Source organism: Spermophilus citellus, assembly GCF_964194105.1.
Source record: "Spermophilus citellus genome assembly, chromosome: 6".
NCBI lineage: Eukaryota > Metazoa > Chordata > Mammalia > Rodentia > Sciuridae > Spermophilus > Spermophilus citellus.
The window spans coordinates 30,376,789-30,403,983 of NC_138187.1; the positions used below are offsets into that span (position 1 = coordinate 30,376,789).

The following is a 27,195-nucleotide window of genomic DNA, read 5'->3' on the forward strand; positions in this document are numbered from 1 at the left end:
TTCCTGGGTCTCAAATTCCACATCTCAATATCATGTCTGAGATTTGATTTCAAATACTCCAGCAAAATCCAGGAAGATATATTGAGGGTAGGTATGAACAAGATTGACTGAGTTGATCATTATTAGGTACCTGGGAGCTCTTTATATTCTTTTCTCTGCTTTTAGACAGGTTTGAAATTTTTCCTAATCATCTATTTTAAAGGTATGGGGAGGGAATAATTGGACTCTTCTCATGTAGTTACCAAGAAAACCAGAGACGTTATGACAGTGATAGCCAAAGCGCACCACAAGGTTGACTGGGCACTTAGGGGCACCCAGGCACCCAGGACGTGTCCCCGGTAGTTTTCTTTCAACTCTTCTTTGGCCAGTCTGCAGGCCAATGGCAGCCAGTGCCTACAAGTAAGGGAATCCCCTGCCTCCCCGCAGACTCCTCCCCCTTTTCTCCGCCCTCTCCAGCCCTTCCCTGCGAGAAAGAGCCCGGCTGGGCCCCAGCAGGTGTGGGGTTAAGGCAGCCTGTTTGGGGCCCCAGCCGCGCAGCAGCGGCAGCAACTGCAACATCGGCGGCTGTGGCAGGCCTGGCTCGGGGCCAGCTGGCGGGGAGCCCCAGGAGGGAGGAGGGAGGAGGGAGGAGGAAGGGGAGGAAGAGGGGAAGGAGGAGGAGGAGGAGGAGGAGGAGAGGAGCAGTGAGCAGGCCCGAGGAGGCAGGACTTCCTGGTGTGGGGGTTGTCAACAGCCCAGAAAGAGAAAGACAGAGACAGAAACCGAGAAGAGCTGAGGAACCAAGAGACGGATCCAGCGGGGCCACGCGGGAAAAGCCTTGGGAGACCCACTTGTCCGGGACCGCCGAGACCCGCTGCCACCTGGAGCAGCTGGGGGCTGAGCCGCCCCCTCCCACAGCCGACGGGAGACCCGTGGGGCTGCAGAGGCCGCGCCTGGACTCCTCCTCCGAGGCGCGGGTTCCTTCTTTTCTGGACAGCAAACTTTCCACGGAGATGCCTCGCAGGATGAGGTGCGGCCTCCGAAGAACTCCGGGCAGCCCCTGATCGCTGCCTGCGTCCCCCGCATTGACCCGGGACAGGCGGCCCCAGGAAAAGGACAGCCCGACATCTTAGTCGCTGAGACCCCTGGCTCAGCTCGGAGAGGTAGGTCTAGGGGTTGGGCGGGGCGCTTGGGGTGGCGGGCAGGGCCTGTCCCAGGGATATGGGAGCCGAGGTGGGGGTCCTGGAGGCCCAGGAGAGGTCTCCAGGTGGCCTGGCCAGGCGAGGAGTCGCTTCAACCCGGTTCACCCAGGTCCGGGAGTCCCGTGCTCTCCGGACAATTCAGTCCGGTGAGTTTGAATCCCTGGCAAGAAATGCTCAACTTTGGGTCTCATCTGCCTCTTCCTGCTCTGCATGCCCTCTAGGTCCTGTCCCCTCTATTCTGGTGTCTGTCATCTCTGCCTGTCTCTTTGTCTCTGGGTCTCTGGCGGTTTCCCCTTCCTCCCCCATTCTGCTCCCCAGAGAGGAAGCCCCGGAGGTGGCCTGCCCACTGCTTTTTCTCTTCTCTCTCTCTCTCTCTCTCTCTCTCTCTCTCTCTCTGACACACACTCTCTCTCTTTTTTCCAGTTTGCAAACTCAGCTCTGGAGTTCAGCAGCGACAGCAGCAGGAAAAACCTGCCCCTGCCCCTGCCCCCCCCTCCCGCCACCTCTCCTCCCCTGTTCTCCCGTCCCCAACCAGGCACCCCCAGTTCTTTCAAGGCCCTCTTACCATGTCGGACCCAGACGTCACTAGGGGCCCTGATGCCCCCGCCATGTGGCCCCCCTGTTCCAGGGGTGCCTGAGCCCCTTCTAGGAGCCCATCCCCTCCCCCACCCCTACTCGTTCTGAGCCCCAGGGACCATGAGTGGGGGCAAGAAGAAGAGCAGTTTCCAAATCACCAGCGTCACCACGGACTACGAGGGCCCAGGGAGCCCAGGGGCTTCAGATTCCCCTGCTCCGACGGCCCCCACCGGGCCCCCACCACGCCTTCCCAACGGGGAGCCCAACCCTGATCCAGGGGGCAGGAGCACCCCCCGGAATGGCTCCCCACCACCCGGGGCCCCTGCCTCCCGTTTCCGGGTGGTGAAGCTGCCCCACGGCCTGGGAGAGCCTTATCGCCGAGGTCGTTGGACGTGTGTGGATGTTTACGAGAGAGACCTGGAGCCCCCGAGCTTCAGCCGCCTCTTGGAGGGAATTCGAGGGGCCTCGGGGGGCACTGGGGGCAGATCTTTGGATTCCAGGTTGGAGCTGGCCAGCTTGGGCCTGGGTGCCCCCATGCCACAGTCAGGCCTGTCTCAGGGCCCCACCTCCTGGCTCCGCCCACCCCCCACCTCCCCTGGACCTCAAGCCCGCTCCTTCACTGGGGGACTGGGCCAGCTGGCGGTTCCTGGCAAGGCCAAGGCAGAAACACCCCTCCTATCAGCCTCCCCACCCCAGCAGCGCCCCCCAGAGCCTGGGACTGGGGATAGCACGGGCACATCCCTGGCTGCCACACCCCTGCCCTCCCTGAGGGTGGAGGTAGAGGCTGGGGGGTCCGCAGCTGGAACCCCTCCACTGTCCCGGAGGAGAGATGGAGCCCAATGGCTGAGGATGGAGTTGGTTCCTCCAGAGGAGACGGGGCAGGTAAGCATTGTATTCCAGGTTGAGGGAAACACCGAGGGGCTGTGCTTAGTTCTGGGCCTAGTAGGCCTAACTCCCATCCTGAGCCTCCTTGCCTCTCCTCCATCCTGCTCTCCCCAGCTCCACTGACATGTCTGTCAGGTAGGTCAGAGCGCTCCTCTTTTTTCTCCCTGCCATCACACTTTGAAGTCCGTCCCTCCTTTATGTTATCTTCCAGGCTCCTTCTCTTCTACATTCTACACCTTCTTTCTCTCTCCTTGGTCTTTAAGTTGTTGCCTTGGCCCTTGATTGTTTCCATAAAACCTATTGGAGGCCCGCTTCAGCCTTCACCATTTGCTTTGGTCTCTACCCCCTGGCTCCAGGTGATGAGGGAGGAGGCCCCACCTGGGTGCTTGGCTGGGCCTCTGAGGGAGGAGCTGCCAGGGTTTGGGGTGGCCATAAAAGGTAGGCATTCCATTGTGAGTCTTTCCATTGCAGCCCTGTGTTGGACACGGGGGTCTTCATTCCTCCCACCAGCCTCCCAACCCAGCCCAATCTCTTGCTTTGCAGCAAGCCATGTTTTTTCTGAGAAACCAAGGATTTGGGTGGGGGGCACTTTTTATAGGAATGGGGGGGTGGGGTGCTGGTTGGTTGTCTTTTTCCACCCTGGTCATCTTTCTGAGTCCCGTGCACCTGGGCCTCTCCAGGATTGACAGCTGGAGGTGACTTCACCACAGTGGAGTGGGAGAATATTGGGAAGCAGGAGGGAAGGAGTTAAATCCTCTACTTCTTTCTGCTTCCTGTCTCCAAAAGAGGAACAAGTCTGGGCTGGGGGCAGGATGCCTGGGTCCCTGGGGTAGGGGGTGGGCTGCCAGGGATGTGAGGGTTGGATGCTTCTGCCCTGGAGGAAAAAATAACACCTTGGGCTGCTGGAGGAAGGGCAGGGAGTTCGAGGATGAGGGCTCTTTCCCCTTCCTGGCCTTGGGCACAAACCACAGTGTAAAAATATCCCCAGCCTGGATGTCTGGGCCCTGTCAGGACCAGTCAGGACCGGCTCCCCCCACCGCTCGTGGCCTCCAATTCTCTTTCATGACCTCTGCACTTACAACACCCCCCCTCTCCCCCCACCTTTCTGAAGCTCTTCCATTCAGTTCCTACCCCAGGAGAGAAGTTGTAGTTCTCTAGTCCCTGACCCCAGACTCTTCTAGAGCAAGCCCCCCTCTGCTCACCAATCTTAAGTCTGCTTGAGCTGCTCTGGGTTCTGCAGACCCTGCTCCTCTCCCCTCAGTGCCAGTGACCCCCTTCCTTCCGCCCTGCCATGTCCTGATGGTTTCCTGTGTGCATGCAACTGTGTCGCTATTTCCCTGCCCAAAAGTCTGGCTCCCTTTTAGTGTCCCGTGTCTCTTCCCCCTCCATGCCTCCAGCAGAGGCCAGGGAAAGGTGAAGGAAGGTCAGGGGCACCACCTGGGCCCCCCTTTGCTCTGTCCCTCTAACCACCCTGGACTCTCTGTTCTTGGCTTTTCCGAGAAGCTAGGGCCTCCCCGGGCCTCACAGAGGCGTCTTGTCTTGTTCCTGTCGCCCCCGCCCTCTTGCAGCCACCCCCAGCGCCTGTTGGGCTGTGTGGTCCCCGCCCAGGCTCCTCCTTCCCCCACCTCCACAATGCCCCCCAACCCCAAAGCAGGGCAGAGAGCAGTTGTTGAACTTCACCTGAAGCCTGAGAAGTTTAAGAGGAGAAGCTGGAGTCGGGGTGGGGGGTGGAGGACCAGTTTCTGAGGATTTATTCATTCTACAAATAGTTACAGAACAAACTTACCTTCTAGTAGGGGAGACACAATAAATACTTTAATTTCAGATAATATTAGGTGCTATAAAAAAGTGACACAGTTTACTAGACTTGTGAACGGTGGGGAAATGCCTCTAAGGAAGTGACATTTGAGTGGCTTTAAGAAGGTCAATGATATATTGCAGATATTCTGAGTAGTTTCTAATTAGAGGTCCTAACTGAGGGCAAGAAGTTCCCAAATGCAAACCAGAGCCCCTCTCTGATACCCCAGAAGTCACACTCCCCAGTCCTGAGGTGATGCTGTTTTTCCTTGCTTCTGTAACCCCAAGGCCTTCAGTCAGGGCTGAAGGAGGGAAGGGCTGCTGGGGACAGGATTCCTGGCTCCTTAGGAAGGAGTTGGGGAGGTGGGGAGGAAAGAGGACCACTAGGCTAATTTCTCTCTCAACGTGATGGTTCCCACCTCTGCTTCTAGGTGCCCCCATTTGACTCCCGCCCCAGCTCCCCGGCCCTCTACTTTGATGCCAGTCTGGTTCACAAGTCTCCAGACCCCTTTGGAGCAGCAGCAGCCCAGAGCCTCAGCCTGGCCCGTTCCATGTTGGCCATCAGTGGTCACTTGGACAGCGATGACGATAGGTAGGTGGGCTCCATGTGGTGGAACTTCAGTTTTAGGCACCGAGGGCAGCTCTATGATGCTGCTGGCCTTTGTCAGTCTTGGGAGGTGAATTTGGAGAACAGAGAGGGCTGGCCTGGGCATAACCACTGAGCAAAGTTGATCTGGGATCCACTCCCTCCCAGTGGAAAGAGCTGGGTGGGACTCCCTGACTTAGGACTGTCACATCAGGGACTTTTTTAGAGTTTGAAGGGAGTCATTGTTGTCAAATTCCAGAACTCTTGCAGATTTACAGAACATCTGCTCAACCCTAGGAACCCGCTGGCAAGGACACTAGAGATGAGAATAGGGAATCAGTCTCCTCCCAGCTCCATCTCTCTCTGCCCCTACCAGCAAGGGCAGTAGTATACTTTCGGTCCTCATGGATTATCCTGGGACTTCCTTATAGTCCATCCAGACTCCCTTAGGGTCCTAAGACTTTGAGTACCTGGAAAGCATTACTCTAAAATTCTGTTCCCTGAAGGGATGTGGTCAGAAGACAAGAGCTAGGAACACCACAGAGGCCGAGCCCTTCCATGGCACAGCTGCCTGGCAGCAAGGATGGCCCAAGACGGCAGGACTTTTTGGCTTTGCCCTTTAGGATAGAATGCACTGTTCGGTGGCAGAGTGGGCAGGACTTCCGGTTTTGAGGGCCAGGTTTCAACATTCACAGGAATGTCAGCCAGCTGAAAAGGGAGGAACAAAATCCCGAGTCGGATGGCTAGGGTGCTAGTTTCTGGCAGTGGACTGATAGGAACCCAGGAGAAGGGCTAGGGAGCTACTACTTTTATTGGAGGGAGGAGTGGGACTTCCTGTTGGAGGCCCTGCGGGGAGGGACTTCCTGTTTGGAAGGAAATAAGGGGTGGGACTTCACTAGTGGGTGAGTGGGTGCTGGAGGGACCCATTCCAGATGGAGTTGCGCCTTCCTATTTTCTCCTAAGGTAGCGCCACCCCCTGGAATCAGAGACTGAGACCCACATAAAAACAGGACCAGTGGCACTGGGCAGAGTGGGGGCCCAAAGAAGAGGACTGGGGCAGCCAGGAGCCCCTGGGATGGAGGGTGAGGGTCTGGTTCCAGGCAGGGCAGGACAGGGCAAAGTGGCTTCTGTACTCACTCCCAGCTGGCTCCCAGGAATGTGTGAGGTGTGAGGTCGGCCAGGGCCCAGAGAGTCACCTGCCCCCATTGCTGCTATTCTCAGCGCTTCCCACCCTCTCCCCGTCCCATTTGGGAGGTTCCCTGGCAAAAGAGCTCCTGTCCCTCCTCTACCCCTGTTGATTTCATAGCTCAGCCTCTGGCTTTCTCTGCCTTAGAGGGTTCTGCCTTCAGAGGTCTTCTCAGCTCTATTCTTTTGACTTGTCCCCTCCCTCTCTCCCTCTGTCCCACCCCCTCTGCACACCCTAGTCTGACCGGTCCAGCTCCCAGCCTCCACTCTACCCTGCCTGGCTCCAAGGCTCTGGGGCTCTGGCCCAGCCCAGCCCCTTGGACCCCACCCTGCTAGACCAGCTGGTTTGGGTTGGGCTATCCCCTGCCCCCTAGGAATGGGGTGTGTAGACCCCATGTCACTTGTCTGGTGTTCTTGGAACTGGCAGGAAACCAGGGTCCAAGTGGCATGGGACCTCCCTTTTGAGAGGGAAAGTAGGCTGGGGTGTTAGGTGTCTGGATCCTGGACACTGTCTTTTTAGTCCTCAAAATCTGGGGTGGGAGAACAGAGGGTGCCTGATGGATTCAGACTGTCCACAGGCTCCTGGGTTGAAGATCCTCTGTGTCCCCCACAGGGCCTAGCAGATGGGAACTACTTGATTAAGGTGTGACAGTAGATGGCCAATCTGGAGGATCCAGGCATTGAGGGATTATATCCCAGGGACTTGGGGATAAAAAGTACATTTCTCTGCCTAGTGCTGTCTTTTGGGTCTGGTACTGTCTCTTATCTTTTGTAACCCTAAAAGCAATCCCATGATCTCCACCTCTCAGCTTCCAGATGGACACTGAGACTCAGGAGAGTTTTACATACTTGTCCAAGGTCACCGAGCCAGTGTGTGGCTGGACTGCAGTGGGGGTCTGACTACCTTCAACCATGCTCTCCCCTCTCTGCTACAGGAGGTGGCAACTGTCTCTAGGATGTCCTCTCTCCAGACAGATGCAGGGACAGCTCACCCAAGTGGGTCAAGCCAGCCCCCTCCCCCTCCCTGGGTTGGCTCCACCCCCAAAGACATCACAGATCCGGGAGGGAGTGTAGACAGGGCAGCCGGATGCCACTTTCTTGGCTTTAGGCCCAGACCCTGGGGGCTCTTAGAAGACATCAGGGAGCAGGGCTTGTCCCTGTTCCTGGAATCCGAACCTCTTCACCTCTCCCAGATGCCCTATATCTTCATCTGATTCTCATGTTGAAACTGTTTTATTTGACCTTCAAAGGGGAAGACCAGCTTCTAGGACTGTCCTCACCTCAGGACCCAAGAGTCCTGTGGGGCTGGAGTCCCCAGTTATGCATGTCATGCATGACACAACTCCAGGGGGTGCCTCAAAATTAGAAGTCACAGTCCACATTTGAAGTCGTGAGAATGTTCTGGAAGATGCAATAAGTGTCTTGAGGAAGGTTTTTTTGTTGTTGTTGTTTTGATTCACACCAAGTTGCTTTGAGGCCTGTGGTGAGGGCCAGTCCTATGTGGCCAGCCCCAACTTCCTGCTCCTGACCTGGCCTAGGAATACTAGCTAGCATAGGGTCCCCTCACTCCAGGGTTCTCAGAGGACGGGCTTGGGTTGTCAGAGTTCTGGTCCCTTGAAGTGTTAATGTTAGAATGTCACAGGGGAAGTCCTGTCAAATCTCAGCAGCGCTAGACAAACAGGAGATAGTCATCTATCAGCCAACAAATGTTTATTGTTGTATTAGGCCTTGATTTCTGGTGAGAATGATTGACTTCCTTGGCATCTTTGCCTGAGTGTCTGCCAGGCCCGACTGGTGCTCCTATTTCTGTGTATCTGTCCCTCTCTGGTGTCTGTCTGTATGTGCTGGGGAGGGGAGGGTATTGGGTTTTCTGTGGTGGCCCAGGCTCCACCCAGGTGTGATAGATGGAAAACTGCTTTGATACTGATTGGCCCGCCCTTTCCTACTGTCCCTACTGTCCCCTGGAGGCCCAGGTGTCCTTGCTCACTACTTGTTCTGCTTTCCTGGGCCTGGTCACCCCCTTGGTTGCTCTACCTGTCAGCGCCTTCTGCACCCAGAGCTTGGAAAGGAAATGGAAAATTCCCAGCTCTCTCAAGCTCCCTTCCTGGCAGCAAGTTCTCAGGCCAGGGTCACCTTGGATTGAGTGCTGATCCCCCCACAGGGAAGCAAGTTGGAGCTGACAGCCAGGAGGGAGGGCCTATGGGGAGCAGCAGCACATGGGATACAATGTAGTGGGGCCCTGACTCTGAGAGGCTCAGTGGGGGGGTTGGGGAGACAGGACTGGTGATTCTCCAAAAGGGGACAGGGGCCAAGGTAGAAGCTGGTTCGTGTGGGTTGTGAACTATAGGCTGAGGCAGGGGCCTGGGGCCTGGGTGGTGGAAGAGGGAGCCCTGGAGGATGGGGCAGGGATCAAAGTTCTATGCAAGCCCTGGACCACCAGAGGGTTTGAAGGAGATCTATAGATTCTGGGATTAAGAGCCATTGCCCCATATGATATGTCAAGAGCTTTGTAATGTTGTGAACAACCAATAAAAAAAAAATAAAATAAAACGAAAGCTAATATCACACACACAAAAAAAAGAGCCATTGCCCCAGGGCCAATCAGGAGCCAGTCCCAAGGGACCTTTGGGCCAGGCTTGAGTCTCCCTCTGGTGGCCATTTAGAAAACTGCAGCCAGGACTGCCCCTGGCTCCCTGTCCTGTTCTTCCTAGCTCTGTTCAAAGGCTCTGCTCAAAAGTCCGAACGCAAACCTTACCTTCCTACCTCTCCTCAAGCCCTGCCTCCTTCCAAGAAGACCCCAGACCCAGGTCCAGATCCTTAGGCTGTATTTGATTCACAGCGGTCAGATCTAGGTTTCCATTGTCATAGTAACCATTCCCATTCCGATTCTTCACTATGGATGCTGGAGACCCTTGGCCCAGGTTCTCAGGGTCACCTGTGATGCTGGCTCTGTGTTTGTGGGGGAGCACACAAGTATATCAGAGTCTCCCGCCACCCTTCTCTCCTTTTCTTAAGGCCTCGAGGGAGGCCAGTCATAGCCCAGAGTGGGCAGGAAGGCCTCAGGTGGGGAGATGATTCCTAGGGCCCATCTCACCTTCCCACCCCTCCTCAACCCAGGCATCTCGCCCCTCAGCCCCTCCCCCGATCCAGGCCACCAGCTGACTTCCCTCCACTGCCCCCTCCCCTCTGCTCTGGGATGGGCGCCAGGGTGAGAAGGGGACACTGGCACTGATCGTGTCTGGGAATTCCCGCCCACTGTGGAGCTGTGGGAGGGGGGTCCCCGTGTCCCTGAGGAGCCAATAGCAGCTGGTCCTTGCCCTAGGGGGCGGTGTAGTATATCTTTCAGGACAGCACCCCCTAGGCCCCGTCTCCTCTCTGCCTGCCTGGCACCAGCCAGACCCCGTTCTGCCGGGGGGCTCTGAGCCCCCCGAGCATTCCTTCAATACAACCTTCTCCTTTTGGGGGACCCTGAGGATTCTCTCCCCTCAGGGATGGCCCAGCCAGGGGTCTCTGTCAAATCCCTGGTGTCCTCTTTCGAGACCAGAGTAGTGGGGATGGCTCCGGGGCCACCCCGAAAAAGGGGCTGTGTCTCCTCCCCTAGTTCCCCACGGGGAGCATCCCCAATCCGAGGGGCACCTGTACCCCCACCCCACCGGGGCCTGGGGGGCCCTGGGCAGCGGCCCTCACCCCGCCGGGGAATGGACAAAACCCTGCTCCCCCTGATTCTCTACTGTCACAGGTACAGGAGGGCTATGGGCTGTCACCAGGGGGCTGGGGAGGAGGCCAGAGCCTGTCGCGAAGAAGACAGTGGCTAGGCTGTGCAGATGCCTGGCCCCCTCCTCACCTCTCACCTCCCTGTGTCTCTCCAGTGGCTCCGGAAGCCTGGTTGGCATTGACAACAAGATCGAACAAGCCATGGTAAGAAAAGACATCTTGGTGCCAGGAGACCCTGGCTCCCTTTAGCAGTCCCTTCGCCCACCCCTACTCTCCCTGTTACCAACACCAGCCCCCGGCCCCATCCTTGTCTGTGAGCCCTGCCCCCCTGCCCTTGCCCCTGCTGGTAGCCTTGCCCCCTACCCTCTGCCTCATGCCCTTCCTTCCCCGGAGCCCCTCCTCCTTTGGCACAGGGGAGTGTCTCAGCCACACACCCTCAGGCACTGGGCGTGGGATTCCGATGGGGTGGTCTGGCGGCCCTGACTCTTTGCCTGTCCCTGGACCCCCAGGACTTGGTAAAGTCCCACCTCATGTTTGCGGTCCGGGAGGAGGTGGAGGTGCTGAAGGAGCAGATCCGAGACCTGGCAGAGCGGAACGCCGCGCTGGAGCAGGAGAACGGACTGCTGCGTGCCCTGGCCAGCCCAGAGCAGCTGGCACAGCTGCCCTCCTCGGGGCTCCCACGGCTTGGGCCCCCTGCACCCAATGGGCCCTCTGTCTGAGCCTCCCTTCCCTCACAATGTGCCTTTGGGGGCTGCCATGGTCGCCAGGCTTTGCGCCAGCAGCCTGCCCCTCTTCCTATGCAGCTTTAATGCCCCCTGACCCCCAGGGATGGGATTTTTAGGCTCAGTACTGGCCTGTTTCCCCCCTGCCCCCGTCCCTGCCTTGGTCCTCAGGCCTCGATGGAGGGGGGAGGGCTCGGGATGGGGTGCTAGATGGAGCCCCCTCCATGAGAGATCCCAGCCCCCTCCCTCCCTGGGTGTCAGTATTCTGGGTTCCCCAGCAGTAGATGGCTTGGGGGAGTCGGAGGCTCCCTGGCAACAATCCCCCCCACACTTTGTTCCCCTCAAAGTGCTCCCTCTCCACTGCCCAGGGGAGGGCATATGGACAGTGTCTGGAAGTTCTGGGTTTCAGGTTGTTATTAAAATAATAATTATAATTAAAAAATCTGAAGAAACTTGAATTTGGAGGTTGGCATGGCGTTGCTTGTGTCCAGACCTGTGTGGAGGCCCACTCCTGCAGCCTGAGCTCCCCTGGAGATCCTGTCAAGGCTGGGGAGGTGTCACGTGGCCGAGGCAGAATGGTAGACAGAGGCGCAGGAAATGGGAGTCAGTGGTTCGGGTCTTGGGAAGGGGGCAGGCAGGCCGGGCAGAGGAGTGGGGTGGGGGGCGGCGTCTGCCCACGTGCTGTGGGGGGAGAGAAACAATGAGGCCTTTGGTGTTTGTTCAGGATCCACCCCCAGCTTCCCAGCGTGTCCCCTCTGCGGGCTGGATCCGGGTGGCTGCTTGGGGGTGGAGCGGGGGGCCCTGAATGGGCCCCTTGTCTCAAGGCTGGGTGTGGGCCAGGCTCCCCGGGCACACAGTGCCCTCACCAGGCCTGGCTGGCCGCCGTGGCTTCCACCCCCAGCTGGCTGAGGACAGGCCCTGTGGGTGAGCAGGCCCCTCCCTGGCAGCCTGGGCTTGGGTCCCGGGCAGAAAGCAGCAGCCAGCCAGAAAGACCCCATCTAGTGGGGGAGCGGGGAGAAGCAGCAGTCGCAGCTTGAGGGGAACCCTGAGAGGAGCCACAGGAGACCCTGACCGGAGGGGAGAGGTATGGAGAAGCCGGTCCTCCAGGGCCCACCTGGGTTGGGCCCCTTGCCTTCTAGCTCCTCAGATTTACAGTCTCAGACAAATTCTCCAGATTTTCTGAATCTCGGATTTCTCATGGGTATACAGTGGTGCTGACAGTCACATCAATCTTGAAGGGCTGTTTTGAGGATCACGTGGCACAGTACATGGAAAACGCCTAGCACATACCAGACACTCAGTCAATGTCACTTTCCTTTCCCTGGATTGGTGGCAAGAAGAGTCGAGGCCATAAGCAATGAGCTCCGTGGGTCCTGGAAGGGCCTCGGGGGTTGGGACCAGGGCCAGGTGGCTCTCACAATGGACTAGAACTCTCTGTCACCCTAGGTTCTTCTGCACTTTGACTCCTCTCCCTGTCCCAGGGAGGGGAGGAAGGACCTGGGATGAGTTGCTGAAGAGATCTTTGCCCCTAGATTTCCTATTCCTTCCTTCCCTGCTGTGCTTGAGACTCTTCAGCTCCTACAAGACCCTTGTGGTGTGTCATCCAGTGCCCAAAAGCCTGTCCCTCTCCCTGTCCCACATGTTGGCCCTGTCCCTACTTGGGGTTCTGGAACGATGGCTGTGATCATGAGGTTCATCTTTTGGATCAGACGAGTTTGGCAAAGAATGACCTGTTGGGTGAGTTTCACATCCTGCCTGGTCCTCCTGGTGCTGGGCTGAGAGTCCTGGTCACTTCTAGATGCTAGTGCCCCACCACCACCACGTGGCTTCCATCTTCTGTGGCCAAACTAAATCTATGGGAGGTGGCCAGGGCTTAGAGATCCAGGGAGGGGCTTGAGGGGAAGAAGGCAGGGCTGGGGGGTTATACCCCTCCCAGGGTGTTTTTCTCCCCTTGACTGCTGCTCCTGCTGGCCCCCCATCTCCTGCCTCTCATGGGTCTTCTTTCTCAGGTTCTTCAGTGGAGACGCAGAGCTAAGCTAATCATCTTGGAACCCACTGACTCCAAGAAACAAGAAATCAAGGGGGTGGAGGAGACTACGGAGTTGGACACTGTCAAGTTGATTGAACCCCCCAAAGAGGCTAAGGTCACCACTCTGGAAGAGCACCCTGAGGTGGCTGAGGCCTACGTGCTGGCGAAAACCGTGGACGAAACCGTGGACGAGACTGAGCTGGAGCTGGGCCCTGAGCCTCGCTCCCTGCTACGACTGCCCCAGACAGCTGTCCAGTCGGTCTCCACACTCATGTTATCTGCCCTGCAGAGTGGCTGGCAGATGTGCAGGTGGAAGGTTAGCATTTCTTCACCGTCCCCAACCCCCAGGGACCTTTTCTTCCCTCCATACACTTGTTCAACATTTCCTGTGCCTCCTCTTTGGCCAGGCATGGAGGATACGATAGTGGATAAGATTTACCCAGACCTGGGATGGGACCATAGAAAAGATCATGAGCATTGATTTGTTCTGTATCCTGAGGGGTATGTCATAGGAAGTGGGGGGGAACTGTGGGTACCCAAACCCAGAGAATCAAGGAAGGCCTTCCTGCAGAAGAGACGGCGAGGCTGAGACCTGAAAGAGTTCACTTGCCTTGGGATGTGTTGTTAGGACAAGGTGGAAGGGAAGGGAGGGGTGTTCTGTGAAAAGAGGATGTCAGGTGTGTGCCATGGTAGTTTGAGGTGCATGGAGCAATCTTGGCTGAAGGGCTAGTTTGTACAAGGCAGAGGTTGACCAAGTTGTGGAATTTGTATTTAACCCTAAGAGCAATGGAAGCCCTTGAAGACATTTGAACAGGGGAGCAACATGATCAGGTTTTGATTTAAAAAGCTCCCCTGCACTCACATATGGCTGCTGGAACTAGAAAATGGTGCAGACAATCTAGAAAAGAACACTAACGTTTCTTATAAATCTAAATACACAATTATCATATGACCCAGCAATTGAACTCCTGGGCATTTATCCCAGATAAATGCAATTTCATATTCCCACAAATGTCTATATGTGACTGTTCACGGCTTTATCTGTAATAGCCCAAATCAACCCAAATGTCCTTCAATGGATGAATGGTTGAACTGTGATATACACATACCTGTATATTACTCTGTTTTCTGTTGCTATAATAAAATACCTGAGTTGGAATACTTTATAAAGAAAAGAGGTTTGTTTAGCTACAGTTTTGGAGGCTAAAAGTCCAGATCAGGTGGTACTGTGTGTTCAGCCTCTGGTGAGGGTTTCAAGGCAGATGCCATCACAATGGCAGAAGTGTGTGTGGAAGAGAACACATTGCCAAGATAGGAAGCCAGAAGGACTCAGGGATCAGGATCACTCTTAAGAACTGCCTTAATCCTGTCTGGGGGCATATTCCCAATGCCTTAAATCATCTTCCTTTAGGTCTTATCTCCTAAAGGTCCCATGAGCTCCCAACATCACCCTAACTGGGATTCAAGCTTCCAGCACATGAACCCTTGGGGGTACATGCTCAAAACAAGTCCAAACTATAGCATCCTGAAATACCACTCAACCATACAAAGGACAAACTGTTGATGTATATGACATCAATTCATGATGAATGATGAATTGGATGAATCTCAAAGGAAATGTTCTGAATGAAAACAACCCCAAAAGGTTATTTACTGTATGATTCCATTGTATGATAAACCATTATTTTTTATTATTAATATTTTGGTACTAGGGATTGAGCCTAGGGGCACTTTACTGCTGAACTACACCCACAGTTCTTTTTTTTCCCATTTATTTTTTTATTTTGAGACAGGGTCTCGCTAAGTTGCTGAGGGTCTTACTAAGTGGCAGAGGCTGGCCTCGAACTTGCGATCCTCCTTCCTTAGCCTCCCAAGTCGCTGGGATTACAGGTGTGTGCCACCATGCCTGGATAATACCATTTTTGAAGTAACAAAATTGTAGAAATGAAAAATCATATAGTGGTTTAATGTTTGTTAGGGGTTATTGTGGGGTGCTTATAAAAGGGCAACAGGAGAATCCTTGTGATGATAGCTGATCAGGATCTTGATTGCGGTTGTTTGGATACATACACCTATACCTGTAACAAAATTTTGTAGAATTAAACATGTACAAGCACACGCGCGCACACGCGCTCACACACACACACATGAATACTAATAAAGCTAAATAAAGTGAGTGGCTTGTATCAACGCCAATTTCCAGACTTTGATATTGCAAGATTTTCCTACGTAGAGAAACTGGGTAAAGGATATGCAGGATTATATTTATTTCTTAAAATTCATGTCAATCTATAATTGCCTCTAAATTCAAAGTTTAATTTAATTTAATATACTATTTATTTATTTACTTGCTTATTTTTGGTACCAGGGATTGAACCCAGGGTGCTTAACCACTGAGCCACATCCCCAGCCCTTTTTTATATTTTATTCTGAGACAAGGTTTTGCTAAGTTGCTTAGGGCCTGGCTCAGTTGCTGAGACTGGCCCTTTGGACTTGCGATCCTCTCACCTCAGCCTCTGGAGTCACTGGGTTTACAGGCATGCGCAACTTCACCCAGCTAAAAAGTTTAATTTTAAAAAAGGAAAAACGTCAAGGTCACTACCAAATCCACTAATTTTGGCCTTGAATCAAGTATGACGGCGTTAATAATCATTTTAAAAGTTCACCTGGCTGAAAGGGAGGGCAGTCAGAGAGGACCAGATGCCCTGGAGGCTGGCACCATCCAGTCCAGAGAGAAAGATGTTCTGGATCTGAGCAATATTTGGGTGGTAGGGTTGTTAGGCCAGGTTGGTTGGGTGGAGGTCACAGGGAGAGGGAGAGACAGGGGGAGATGATTAGAGGTGCTGAAGTTGTTGGTGAGACATCTGCAAGGAGGTGTCTTGGAGGCAGTGGGACATAGAGGCACAGAGTTCTGGAATGAGCTCTGGGCTGGAGAGAGAGTCAAGGTGTCATTCATTCTATCCTTCATTTTAACACCCTCTCCATGAAACCCTGAACGGGGGACTCAAAGGTAGGTCTCAACTGGTAGCTGTTTTTCTGGGAGTTGCAGTCTAGTGGAGAAAACAGAAGAGTCCACGGGACACACTCAAGGTTAGAGGGAATGAAAACCTAATGCAAGCTAAGAAGGCTTCCTGGAAGGGGCGCCGTCTGAGCCAGCCAGATAGGAGAGATGGGTTATCTCAGATCTTTGCTGTGTCTGCACACCAGGGATTGAACCCAGGGCGCTTTCTCCCAAGACACGTGGGCTTCTTTCTTTCTTTTACAGTCATCTGTGAGTTCGACCTCAGTGACCTCCCAGCTAAGGAGACAGTCCCCCCTGGAGACCCCAGAGGCTGAGATGCTGCGGGAAGTGTACCTGGTGCTCTGGGCCATTCGGAAACAACTGCGGCAGCTGGCCAGCAGGGAGGAGAGACACAGACGGCATCACATCGGGACCCACAGTTCTTCCCAGCTTGAATCAGTGCAGGGCCTAAAGCAGGATGCCCGAAGTCCCCTCTAGGGAGAACCTCAGAACCTCAGAAAGCCCCCACCTTTCTCTTGGGTAAGGTTGATAGGAGGGATCAGGGCAGCAGGCCAGAAGTTATGGATGAGGAGGTGTTTCCATACTGTCACCTCTCATCTCAACAGGAGCCCAAGGCCAGGCCTGGGGCCCCACATATTCCCCTTTATTGTGTTTATTCAATTTGTAAAAAAAAATAATAATAATAACAAAATATTGAGAAATAAATATCAAATGTTTCTGAGTATATGTAGAGTTTGCTTGTGAACAGAAGAGGTAATAAGGGGGGCTTGGGTGGACTAGGAAAAAGGGGTACCTGAGCTGGGGGCCCAGATGTGTATGGGAGGAAGCCCTGGATCTGTTTGTAGAGAGCAGGGGTCCCAGCTCTGGATCCCCATATCCTTCTAAGGGCTGGATTGCCCTTGGCAACTTTGCCTGGCCAGTCAGAATAGCAGTGATGGCCATTCATGGAGAACCTGCTAAGCACCCTAGCCATCCCATAAGGTCTTCAGGGTGGGTTATGAGACTTGTCCGTGGACTTGAGCTTGGAGACTTGTGATTCTGAATATGCACACTGGGGCTGTGGGAGACTCATCTGCTGGGTAAAAAAACTTTGGTCTGGCTTCCTGTGCTCTGCCAAGAGCTGAGTGCTACCCTTCCAAGGTCCCTGGAGGCCACATAGACTCTGGGAAGGGACCCCACCCACGGGAGAGGTCTGGGCTGGGGAGACCAGGTAGGTGCTATGGCTGACCAGGGGGGAGGATGTGTCCAGCCGAGCAATGCAGGACCGACAGCCCTGAGAGAGGTCATGGAGATTTGGAAGGAGGTTCTGTGGTGGGGGACTGGAAGTACCCAACAAAAGGAGAAACCCACCAGGCATGGTGGCACATGCCTGGAATCCCAGCCACCTGGAGGCAGAGACAGGAGGATTGCCAAGTTCAAGGTTAGCCTTGGCAATTTAGCAAGACCCTAAGCAATTTAATGAGACCCTGTCTCAAAGATTAACAAAAATAAAATAGGAGATGGGGTTGTGGCTCAATGGTAGAGCGCTTGCCTAGCATGTGTGAGGCACTGGGTTCGATCCTCAACACCGCATAAAAAATAAATAAAGTTATTGTTTTCACCTACAAATAAAAATATTTAAAATAAAATAAAAAAGAGGCGGAGATGTAGCTCAGTGGTTAAGTACAACTGCTTTAAATTTCCAGTACCAAAAAAAAAAAAAACGGGAAATGAGGAGACCCTGGAGCCACAAGTTCCCTCTTGGGCTTAGCCTGCCCTCTAGTTCCACAATGGGAAGGTACAGAGGGGACTCCCCAAGGAAAAGCAGGGATATTTTACCAGACAACAAAATTCAGAGATTGGAGAGTTCACAGGGCTTGGGGAAGATGGCGATGCCTGAGGCCTAGGGGGCAGCAAATTCCCAGGGAAGGGGAGGGCAAAGAAGGGCAGGGCAGGAGGTGCAGACAGCTGTACTCCGTGATAAGGAAGTTACTTGTGTGCAGGCGCTGGGCTGAGCCTGCAGAGAGGAGCTCTGGGATGGTTTGCTGAAAGTACTGAACTCACTAGAAATGTCAACCTCCCCCCCACACACACACACACCTCTGCGGTTCTGGGAGAGTTTGGCCTCCGAGCAGCCATTCTGGAGTCAGGAGGAACACCCACCCTCAGCTTTGCTACCCTGAGCCTGTTAGGGATCTACCTCAATACATAGAGCCACAGCATGATCACCCACCACTAATTAATAACCTACTGTGACTATTTTTTATCATTCTTGTTCTAAGTAGTTCTCCCCACTTTATGAAGGTTTTTTTAGTTTGGTTTGGTTTTGTTTCCTGTTGTTTTGTTTTTATGCAGTGCTAGGAATGGACCCCAGGGCCTGGTGCATGCTAAGCAAATGCTCTACTGCTGAGCTCCATGTCCAGCCCTATCAGTAACATTTTTCAGAGGTGACACCAGGGACAACAGGGTCACTGGTAAATAGCCTTACAGGCAGCTACAGGCCCAGGAGCTGATGGGCCCTGAGGAACACTGCTCTCATTTTTTTCTTGACTACTGCGTCATGGGAGCGGGAGGTAGACAAGGAAGCAAGGTTATTTCTGTCAACAGCCAGGAGTGCCCTCCATATACCCAACTCCTCTCTTTCCCTAGACATGGAGTCCTGTTAGGGCTTGGTCAAGGAGAGACAGGGAGATTTGTGGAAGGGAAAGGGCTGAGGTGGAAGAAAATGGTCCACAGAACTTGTTTTTCCTTTGTTCACCTACTTGGCCTCTTTCCTGACACTGCCTAAGTAATCTAGCCTAGAGCCCAGGAGAAAGGATTATGGTAGGACCAGAGGAAGGACTTCCCAACTGAGCAGAAAACATGAGGTCTTCTGGGGTGGAGATTTAGGGAAGGAAGGGATGCTTACCCACTCTGCCTTTTTTGGGAAGAGAACAGTGGGGGACAGACTGACCTGGGGGCAGAAGGAAAACTCCCTTTTGATGACAGTTGAAGACAAATTCCACCTTAGACATGTTCCCTCCCTTGGACCCTGTTACTTCTTATCCCCCAAGATTGATTGACACCATGAAGCAGGAGTGGTAGGGCTACAGGGGGGCCAGGCTGGGATCAGGGGTCCTCCTGTATTTTCAAATATCATCCATACTATTAGGGAGGGTGACTTAAGGATGTGAGAGCAAAAGGAGAGAGCCATTCTGGAGATCTCCTTGCTCCCTTCCCAATCCTGCGCCATCTTCCCCTCCTCCCCCACCATTATCAGATTCCCTGGAAATTTAAAATCTTCTTTCCTGCTTCTTCACTGGGATTCCCTCCTACCCACTGACCACACAGCAAAACAGGTCACTCCTGCACTAAAACCTTCCAGCGTCATCCCTGGGGAAAAAAACAAAACCAATCAACCAACCAACAAACATACCAAATGGTTCTTGTTGTCTAAAACACCCTCTTTGTTACCACAAAATGACTGAGCCAGGTGCAAACTTCACAGATCAGCAGAGCCTTTATTCTGCAGTGGAGTTAGGCCTCTGGTGGACCCACTTTTCTGATGGAAAATGAGCCCCTGGTCAAAGGGGGGAGTCTGTGCTTATATAGGTTACACTGAGAGGTGATTTAATTATGGACAGAGCAGGTCAATTTGGGCACTTAGGAAACAGGTTTGTGAGAATTTGAAATTTGTTTTTACTGGACAATATTTTTACTTGGAGAGGAGTGGAGGGTCTGAGGTCAGCATTCAGTGCTTATCTCTTTCCCTTCAGGGTCTTGTCATCGGGAAAGAGTTTATTTGGAGAAGGATCAATGCTTTGGCTTCTTCCCAGAGACTGCCATTCTAGGCTCGATGGATATCTCCTTCCTGGGGATTGTTTTGCCACTGGATGATGTTTGCTATCTTTCTAGGGGTTGTCTTGTCACTGGAAAAGAATGTATTGGGAAAGGATCAATGTTATCAATGTATTGCCTTCTTCCTCCCTCCCTCTTCCCAGGCCACACTATTTTGGGGTTTGTCATTTCCCATATCTTTTACTAATACTCTCAGATCTTGGCACAGTGGAGTCCTGGGCTATCTGGATGCTGTGGAGATGTCATTCCTTTTTCATGGATTCGTCCCAGATCCCATGACCTAGAGATGGAGGGAGATCCACCTTCGAGGTCACACTTTATTCTTTCATGGTAGTTAACAGTATCTGAAAAGATCATTTTTTGTTTTTTACCATGTGAAACAAGCATGAAAGTTATCATAATCAAAATGCCGTCCCTTGTGTCAACCCTAACGGAAGAAGGCAGAGTTGGGTTCCTCTGCATGTTTGCCAGAGAGCAACTATCACAAAAGATCCTACTAGACCCACAATCTTGCACAGAGGCCACTGAGATCTTATAAAAAAAGTATTTTTATGCCAGGCAGCTTTGGAGCTGAGGCAGGAGGATTATGAGTTCAAAGCCAGCCTCAGCAACTTAGAGAGGCCCTAAATAACTCAGTGAGACCCTGTCTCTAAATAAAATACAAAAAAAAAAAAAAAGAGCTGGGGATGTGGCTCAGAGGTTGAGTGCCACTGGGTTCAATCCCCAGTACAAAAAAAAAAAAAAAAAAAAAAAAAAATACTTGTACAAGGACATCTGCCCAGAAACTGTTCAACCTCAGATGGACGCCATTCTTTCTATTAATCATCGTGAACAAGGACTACTGTTTCAAAATATCTGATGCAATCTTCTTCATTTTTGTCTTTAAAATTTTCTCCTTGCCTCAACCCCTTTGACTCTACCTACAGTTTACTACAGCATGCATATTCCCATTATAGTGCTCTGCTCCTCCCAAATAAATATCATCATTCTTTGGAGGATCTCTCTCTGTTTTAAATTTAGGATGACAATGAATATATTTGGGAGATGGCAGTGAAACAGTAGTAGAGAGCACAGGAAGTGGTTTATAGTAACGCTTCCTGGACTTGTAACCTTTGGTGAATTGGTTAACTTTTCTTAGCCTCAGTTTCCTCATCTGTAAAACAGGGATAGTAGCAGTACCAGTATCATAGATTACCATGAGGGTCAGAGGAGATACCACCTAAGGGCTCCCTAAATGTTAGCTGTTGCTATTAGAATAATGGTTTTCATAATATGTGGTTGATGGTGACCATCCCTAAGGCCTAAGATAGGGCTGAATGAACCTTCACAGAAAGTAAATCTTCAAGTAGTGTGTGGGAAGCCTGCTCCAACCAGCTGTCTCATGGAGGGAACACCATTCTGGAAGAGATCAAGAATGTCAAGTGGGGCTGGGGATGTGGCTCAAGCGGTAGCGCGCTCGCCTGGCATGCGTGCGGCCCGGGTTCGATCCTCAGCACCACATACCAACAAAGATGTTGTGTCCGCCGAGAACTAAAAAATAAATATTAAAAAAAAATTCTCTCTCTCTCTCTCTCTCCTCTCTCACTCTCTCTTAAAAAAAAAAAAAAAAAAAAAAGAATGTCAAGTGCAGGAAGCAGTAGGAAGAACACTTGTCAGAGAGGTGAGAAACCTTGATCTTGGTCTCAATATTGCCACTGCTTTGTCACATGATGAGAGGCGCTGTCCTTCCCGGTGGTTAAGGCTCTTCAAAGAGAGTGGTGGGTTGAATCAACGAATGGCTGTGCTCCCTGTGGCTTCCAAGGCTCCAGTTCTGGGGTTGCGCTCTCTCTTTTCCATTGCATAGGCCTCAGAATTTGGGGACACGTGCTCTTTTTAATTCCCCTCCACCCTGTTCCTCATAATCCAAAGTGAGTCAGATCTTTTTTTTTTTTTTCTTGGTGGGGTAGTACTGGGGATTGAACTCAGGGGCACTTAACCACTAAGCCACATCCCCAGCCTTATTTTCTATTTTATTTAGAGACAGGGGCTCACTGAATTGCTTAGCACCTTGCCATTGCTGAGGCCAGCTTTGAGCTCCTGATCCTCCTGCCTCTCTGCCTTCTAAGCCACTGGGATTACAGGCGTGCACCACCGCGCCCAGCAAAAGTGACTCCTGTCTTGACCCAAGTAAAACATTATCTGTTTAAGCCTTTGTACAGTTCCTCTTCCCCCACCCAGAGACCAAGTGCAAGTCCAGGACACCAGATCTTTCTAGTCATAGCCCTTCCTCCCTTTCAGTCTTATCCAGTTTAATATTTGAGCCCTGGGTGGGGAGAGGCAGCCCTGACTGAGCCCCACCATGGGCTGGACTCAGGCAAGGGACTCTCCATTGTCCCAGGTCAACGCCCAGGCTAAGCCCTCCATCTGGGCGTAACTCTCCGACACCTAGACAGGATATACTCAAAGCTGGCTGTTCACAGATGCGTGTGCCCCTACGTGTATCTATATTTTATTTTTTATTATTATATTTTCTATATTTTAAATAGTTCCCATTTTCCTTTCAGGAATGTTAGGACTGAAATTAGAAAATAGTATGGCAGCGCTGATATTCTCTACCCAGTAGGCATCTGAGAAAAGTCACCTGTCCCATAAGCTGTTAATCTGTAGAATTCTCATGGGGAACCCAGGAAGCTGGGCTCCCTTCCTACTCCTGCGTGGCTCCCTCCACCAGATATGCCCACATCTACAAGGACTTGTGGTTATGGGCATTGGGTTGCTCAGGGAGCTGGAGCTTTCTAGGAGCAGGTGTTTCTGGTGGCCCAGCTCTGGTTCAAGGCGCTGGATCTGGTCCTCCTGGTGCTGCCTGACTCTTGCCCAGCATGGAGTGCTGGGCAGACACCTGGAAGACCTCCAAGGGGAGGTGCACTAAGGAAGGGGATCTCCTCTTCCCTTGTCAAAACTCTTAGTTTCAGGAGCTGTGCCTGCCTGCCCCACAGCTGTCTGCCTCCTCGCCTGGCATGCTCACGGCTGTCTCCCTGCTAAAGCCCAGGCATGAACTTCTGCCTGCTTCCTTTTCCACCCAGTGCCTCCTGGGGCCGGCAGCTGCAGAGAGGCAGACTGGGGAAGGCGGAGCTTGGTCTTCTCCAGGGAAGGAGGAAGCTGCCTAGCTGGCCCAGTGGGGTGTGGCAGCAGCTGACTTACCCCCTGTGGGACAGGTGGGGCTGTAACAGGGCTGGTCTCCAGGGAGCAGGGATGCTGATCACCATTTTGCTTCTGTCTCCTCAAGTTTAAGAGGCAGTTGTCTTTCCTTTATTGTTTAAATGTTCTGACTATTTTTTTGTTGTTGTGGGTCTCTAGAGACCCACGGAGTGGAAGAGTTCAATGCAGAGTTTAAGACACAGCAGTCATCTGCCAAACAGCTGGGGTTTGGTTCAACACTTACTAGCAATATGGCCTTGGGGCATGGTACTGAACCTCTTGTGTCTCAGTTGTTTACCTGGAAAATGGATCCTGGTGAAGATTCGCTGAACTAATGTACAGGAAACTTAAAACAGTGCCTGCCACATGCATGCTGTATACATGTTTATTTTTATTCTTATTCCTATTGATGAAGTTCTTTATACATCAGCAACATTAATCCTTTTTTGATACGAGCTGCAAATAATCTATCTGAAATATATTTATCTTTATGTATAGAATTATGCCAAAATGTGTATATATTTGTTATATATGATACAGATATTTCATAATATTATGCACTTCAACCAGGTGCTGAGGCACACTCCTATAATCCAAGTGACTCAGGATACTGAGGATCATAAGTTTAAGGCCAGTCTGGAGGTCAGCTTAGTAAGACCCCATCTCAAAATTAAGATAAAAAAGGGATGGGAATGGGCTGGAGTTGTGGCTCAGTGGTAGAGCACTTGCCTAGTATGTGTGAGGCACTGGGTTTGATTCTCAGCACCACATATAAATAAATGAATAAAATAAAGGTCCATCAACATCTAAAAAATATTAAAAAAGGAAAAGGGCTGGGACTCAGTACCACAAAAAATTATATATTATATTATCATATATATATGTAAATCATTTACATTTATAGGTGTATAAGGTATATATTATACATTATATAGATATTTCATATGTATCATATATTTGTAAAAAATGTATATGTATGTATATCAGGGACATATATTTTTTGGCGCTGGGGATTAAACTCAGGCCTTTGTGCCTGATAATTGTAGGTTCTATCACTGAGCTACACCCCCAGTCCCAAGTTGCAAATATTTTAATAGTTCTGTTTTGTTTTTAACTTTTTATGTATTTATTTACTTATATATTCACTTATTTAGTGGTGCTGGGGACTAAACCCAGGGCCTCCTGCATGCTGAGCATACACTCCCAGCCCTAACTTTTTTTTTAAAATAATGTGGATTTGCATTCACTTTTCATAAATGCTGTATTCTCTTCATCCAGTTTTTCCCAATAGTAATTTCTCATGTAACTTTAGCACATATCACCACCAGGAAATGGACCTGAGTACAATTCATGGACCTTATTCAGAGTTCACCAGTTTTGCATGTATTTATTTATGTTTGTCTATTTAGTTCCATGACATTTTATGACATGTAATCCCTGTACGACCAGCAGTCAAAATACAGAAAAGTTCCACTGCAAGGATCTCTCCTGCTACCCTTTTATAGCCATGTCCACCTGCCCTCCTCCCCATTCCCTAACTTTCAGCAACTACAATTTTGTCATTTCAAGGATATTATACACATGGAACCCTACAGTATGTACCCTTTTAGGATTGCCTGCCTGCCTGGCTTCCTTCCTCCCTGCTCCCTGCCCCCTTTTTTGGTACTAGGGATTTAACCTAGAGGTGTTTTACTGCTGAGATACATCCCAGCCCTTTTCATCTTTTTTTTTTTTTTTTTTTTTTGAGGCAGAGTCTCACTAAATTGCTGAGGCTGGTCTTGAACTTGCACTCCTCCTGCCTCACTCTCTCCCAAGTCACAGGTATTACAGGTGTGCACACTGAGTCCTGCTGGAATTGACTTTCTTTCACACAACATAATTCCCTTGAGATTTGTTCAAATCATTACATCTGTCAAGAGTTTGTTTCTTTTTATTGATGAGTAGTATTCCATGATGTAGACAGATCACTTTATTTAACCATTTGCCCATTAAAGGACACATGGGTTTGTTCCAGTTTGGGGGTTTTTATAAATAAAGCTTCTATAAACACTTGTATAAAGAGTTTTGCGTGAGGGGCTGGGGATGTGGCTCAAGCTGTAGCGCACTCACCTGGCATGCGTTCGGCCCGTGTTGTGTCCGCTGAAAACTAAAAAATAAATATTAAAATTCTCTCTCTCTCTCTCTCTCTCTCTCTCTCTCTTAAAAAAATAAGAATGACTGGTCCAATTCATAGTGTACATCTGTCTTGATAGTTTATGCTCTTTGTTTAAAAAAAAAAAAGAGTTTTGCGTGAATGTAAGTTTCCATTTCATGCACAAGAGAGAGATTGCTGGATTGTGCAGTAAGCGCATGTTTTGTTTTGTAAGAAACTTCAACTGCCTACTCTTTTCCAGAGTGGCTGTGCCCTTCACATGGCCACCAGCATGTATGAGTTGTGCAGTTTCTCTGCATCCTCGGCAGCATTAGGTTGTTATCACTATTTCATATTTTGGTCATTCTGAGAAGTATGCCTGGATTGTTCATTCTAGCTTTAATTTGTACTTTCCTTGTGGCTGATGCTATTGGGCAACTTTTCATATATGTTCAAATAATTTGCCACCTTTATATCTTCTGGGATGAAATGCCCATTCACATGTTAACCAATTTCAAATTGGACTGTCTTTTTAAAATTTTTGACAGTTTTAAAAATATATCCTAGATATATACTTTGTTGAATTTATTGTTTGAGCATATATTTTCCCAGTCAGTAGCTGTCTCTTAGCATAATCTTTTATAGGGTACACATTTTTAATTTTGATGAGGTCCAATTAATCAATTTTTCTTTTTATGGATTGTGCCTTTGGTTTCAAGTCTAAGAACTCTTCCCATCCCTAGGTCCTGATAATTTTCTCCTGTTTTTGTCTATGTTTTAAAATATTTTTTGGTACCTGGGAATTGAACCCAGGGGTGCTTAACCACTGAGCCACATCCCCAGCCCTTTGTATGTTTTATTTAGAGACAGGGTCTTGCTAAGTTGCTGAGGCTGGCTTTGAACTTCTACTACCTCAGCCTGCCAAGTCACTGGGATTACAAGCATGCACTACAGTGCCTGGCTTGTCTAGGTTTTATATTCCTATATTTTACATTTGAGTTTGTGGTCCATTTTGAGTTAATTTTTGTATAAGGTATGAGTTTGGAACAAGGTTCTCCTCCTCCTTTTCCTTTTTAATTATGGATGTCCAATTGTTACAGTACCCCTTGGTAAAAAGGCAGTATTTCTCCATTGAATTGTTTTTGCATCTTTGTCAAAAATCAGTTGGACCTAGCATGGTGGTACATATCTGTAATCCCAGTGGCTCAGAAGGCTGAGGCAGGAGGATCACAAGTTCAAAGCCAGCCTCAGCAACTTAGCAAGGCCCTGTCTCAAAATAAAAATAAAAAGGACTAGGGGTGTGTCTCAGTGGTTAAGCGCCCCTGGATTCAATCCCTGGTACAAAAAGAAGGAAAAAAAATCAGTTGGGCATGTTTGTGAGGAACTATTTCTGGGTTCTCTAATCTGTTCCCTTGATCTGTGTATCTATCCTTTGCCAATACCACACTGACTTGATTATGATACTAAGCCTCAACATCGTGTAGAGTCGTTCCTCCTACTTTATTCTTTTCAAAAAAGGCTTTGGCTGTTATTTGATGTTTTTTTTTTTATTTATTTGCCAACAGATATATTTTTAAGATTCTTATGAGATTAGAGAGGTCTTTGTGGTATAACTGGGAGCAGGTCATCTCTCCATGTAAGATCTTTTTAGTGCATCCTGTAGCATTTAGGATGAAATCCAAACTCCTCACCTCAGCTCCTGTCGGCTGGCCCAGCCTACCTGCCCAGCCTCATCATTGGAAATGTCCTCACATCTGGGCTTGGCTCATTTCACTTAGTTTCTTCTTTCTCCTGGCTCTCTGCAAATATCAACTTTTCTGGTCTGGTGTCCGCCCCCCAACCCCCCACCACTCCCACCCTTGCCCTGGGGATTGAAATCAGGGCCTTGCATGTGCTAAGCACACTTTCTACCACTGAGCCACTGAGCCACATCCCCAGTCCCTGAATCTTCTGTTTTGAAAGTTGTTCCGATCTTTCTAAATATCAGTGGAGAAACCTCCCCTGAGTTCCAGCTCAGCCCCCATCCCTTGGGCTTTGTTTACTGCAGTACAGCACTTACCTAAGCATGCCTGGCGTGCAGTAAGTACTCAATAAATGTTTGGAACATGGAACATTCCAATGGGTATTGACTACTTGGTTCTGCTCTCCCCACCCAATGAGTTCACCACGGACTTCAGGACTCAGATCCCCTCCCTTTGAGACCCCACCTCTGACCCTGGCTGTCCCCCTTCCCCAAGAGGAACTTCAAGACCCAAGAGCTAGCAGGGTGATGTGAAAGTTGGGAGCTGTGACAAAAAGGTAGAGAACAGTGCTGTCCAGAAGGACTGCTGACCCCCTGCCTCAAGCTCACAGCACAGAGGTGGCAGCTGGGGTG

At 50.8% G+C, this 27,195-nt stretch overlaps 2 protein-coding genes across 2 annotated transcripts; both read left to right on the forward strand.

The window, feature by feature from the left end:
- Window positions 1-1,877: 1,877 nt before the first annotated feature.
- LOC308650818 (TSC22 domain family protein 4) lies at window positions 1,878-11,104 on the forward strand (the record flags this gene model as incomplete). Its single annotated transcript, XM_081297174.1, has 4 exons — window positions 1,878-2,639; window positions 4,871-5,031; window positions 10,080-10,128; window positions 10,434-11,104. 4 exons carry the CDS (start codon window positions 1,878-1,880, stop codon window positions 10,641-10,643), a joined length of 1,182 nt encoding a protein of 393 aa, XP_081153300.1. The 3' UTR covers window positions 10,644-11,104.
- Window positions 11,105-11,244: 140 nt separating this feature from the next.
- SPACDR (sperm acrosome developmental regulator) lies at window positions 11,245-16,331 on the forward strand. Its single transcript, XM_081297175.1, has 3 exons — window positions 11,245-12,383; window positions 12,656-12,991; window positions 15,941-16,331. The coding sequence occupies exons 1-3, from the start codon at window positions 12,321-12,323 to the stop codon at window positions 16,172-16,174; spliced, it is 633 nt and encodes a 210-aa protein (XP_081153301.1). The 5' UTR covers window positions 11,245-12,320; the 3' UTR covers window positions 16,175-16,331.
- Window positions 16,332-27,195: the final 10,864 nt, after the last annotated feature.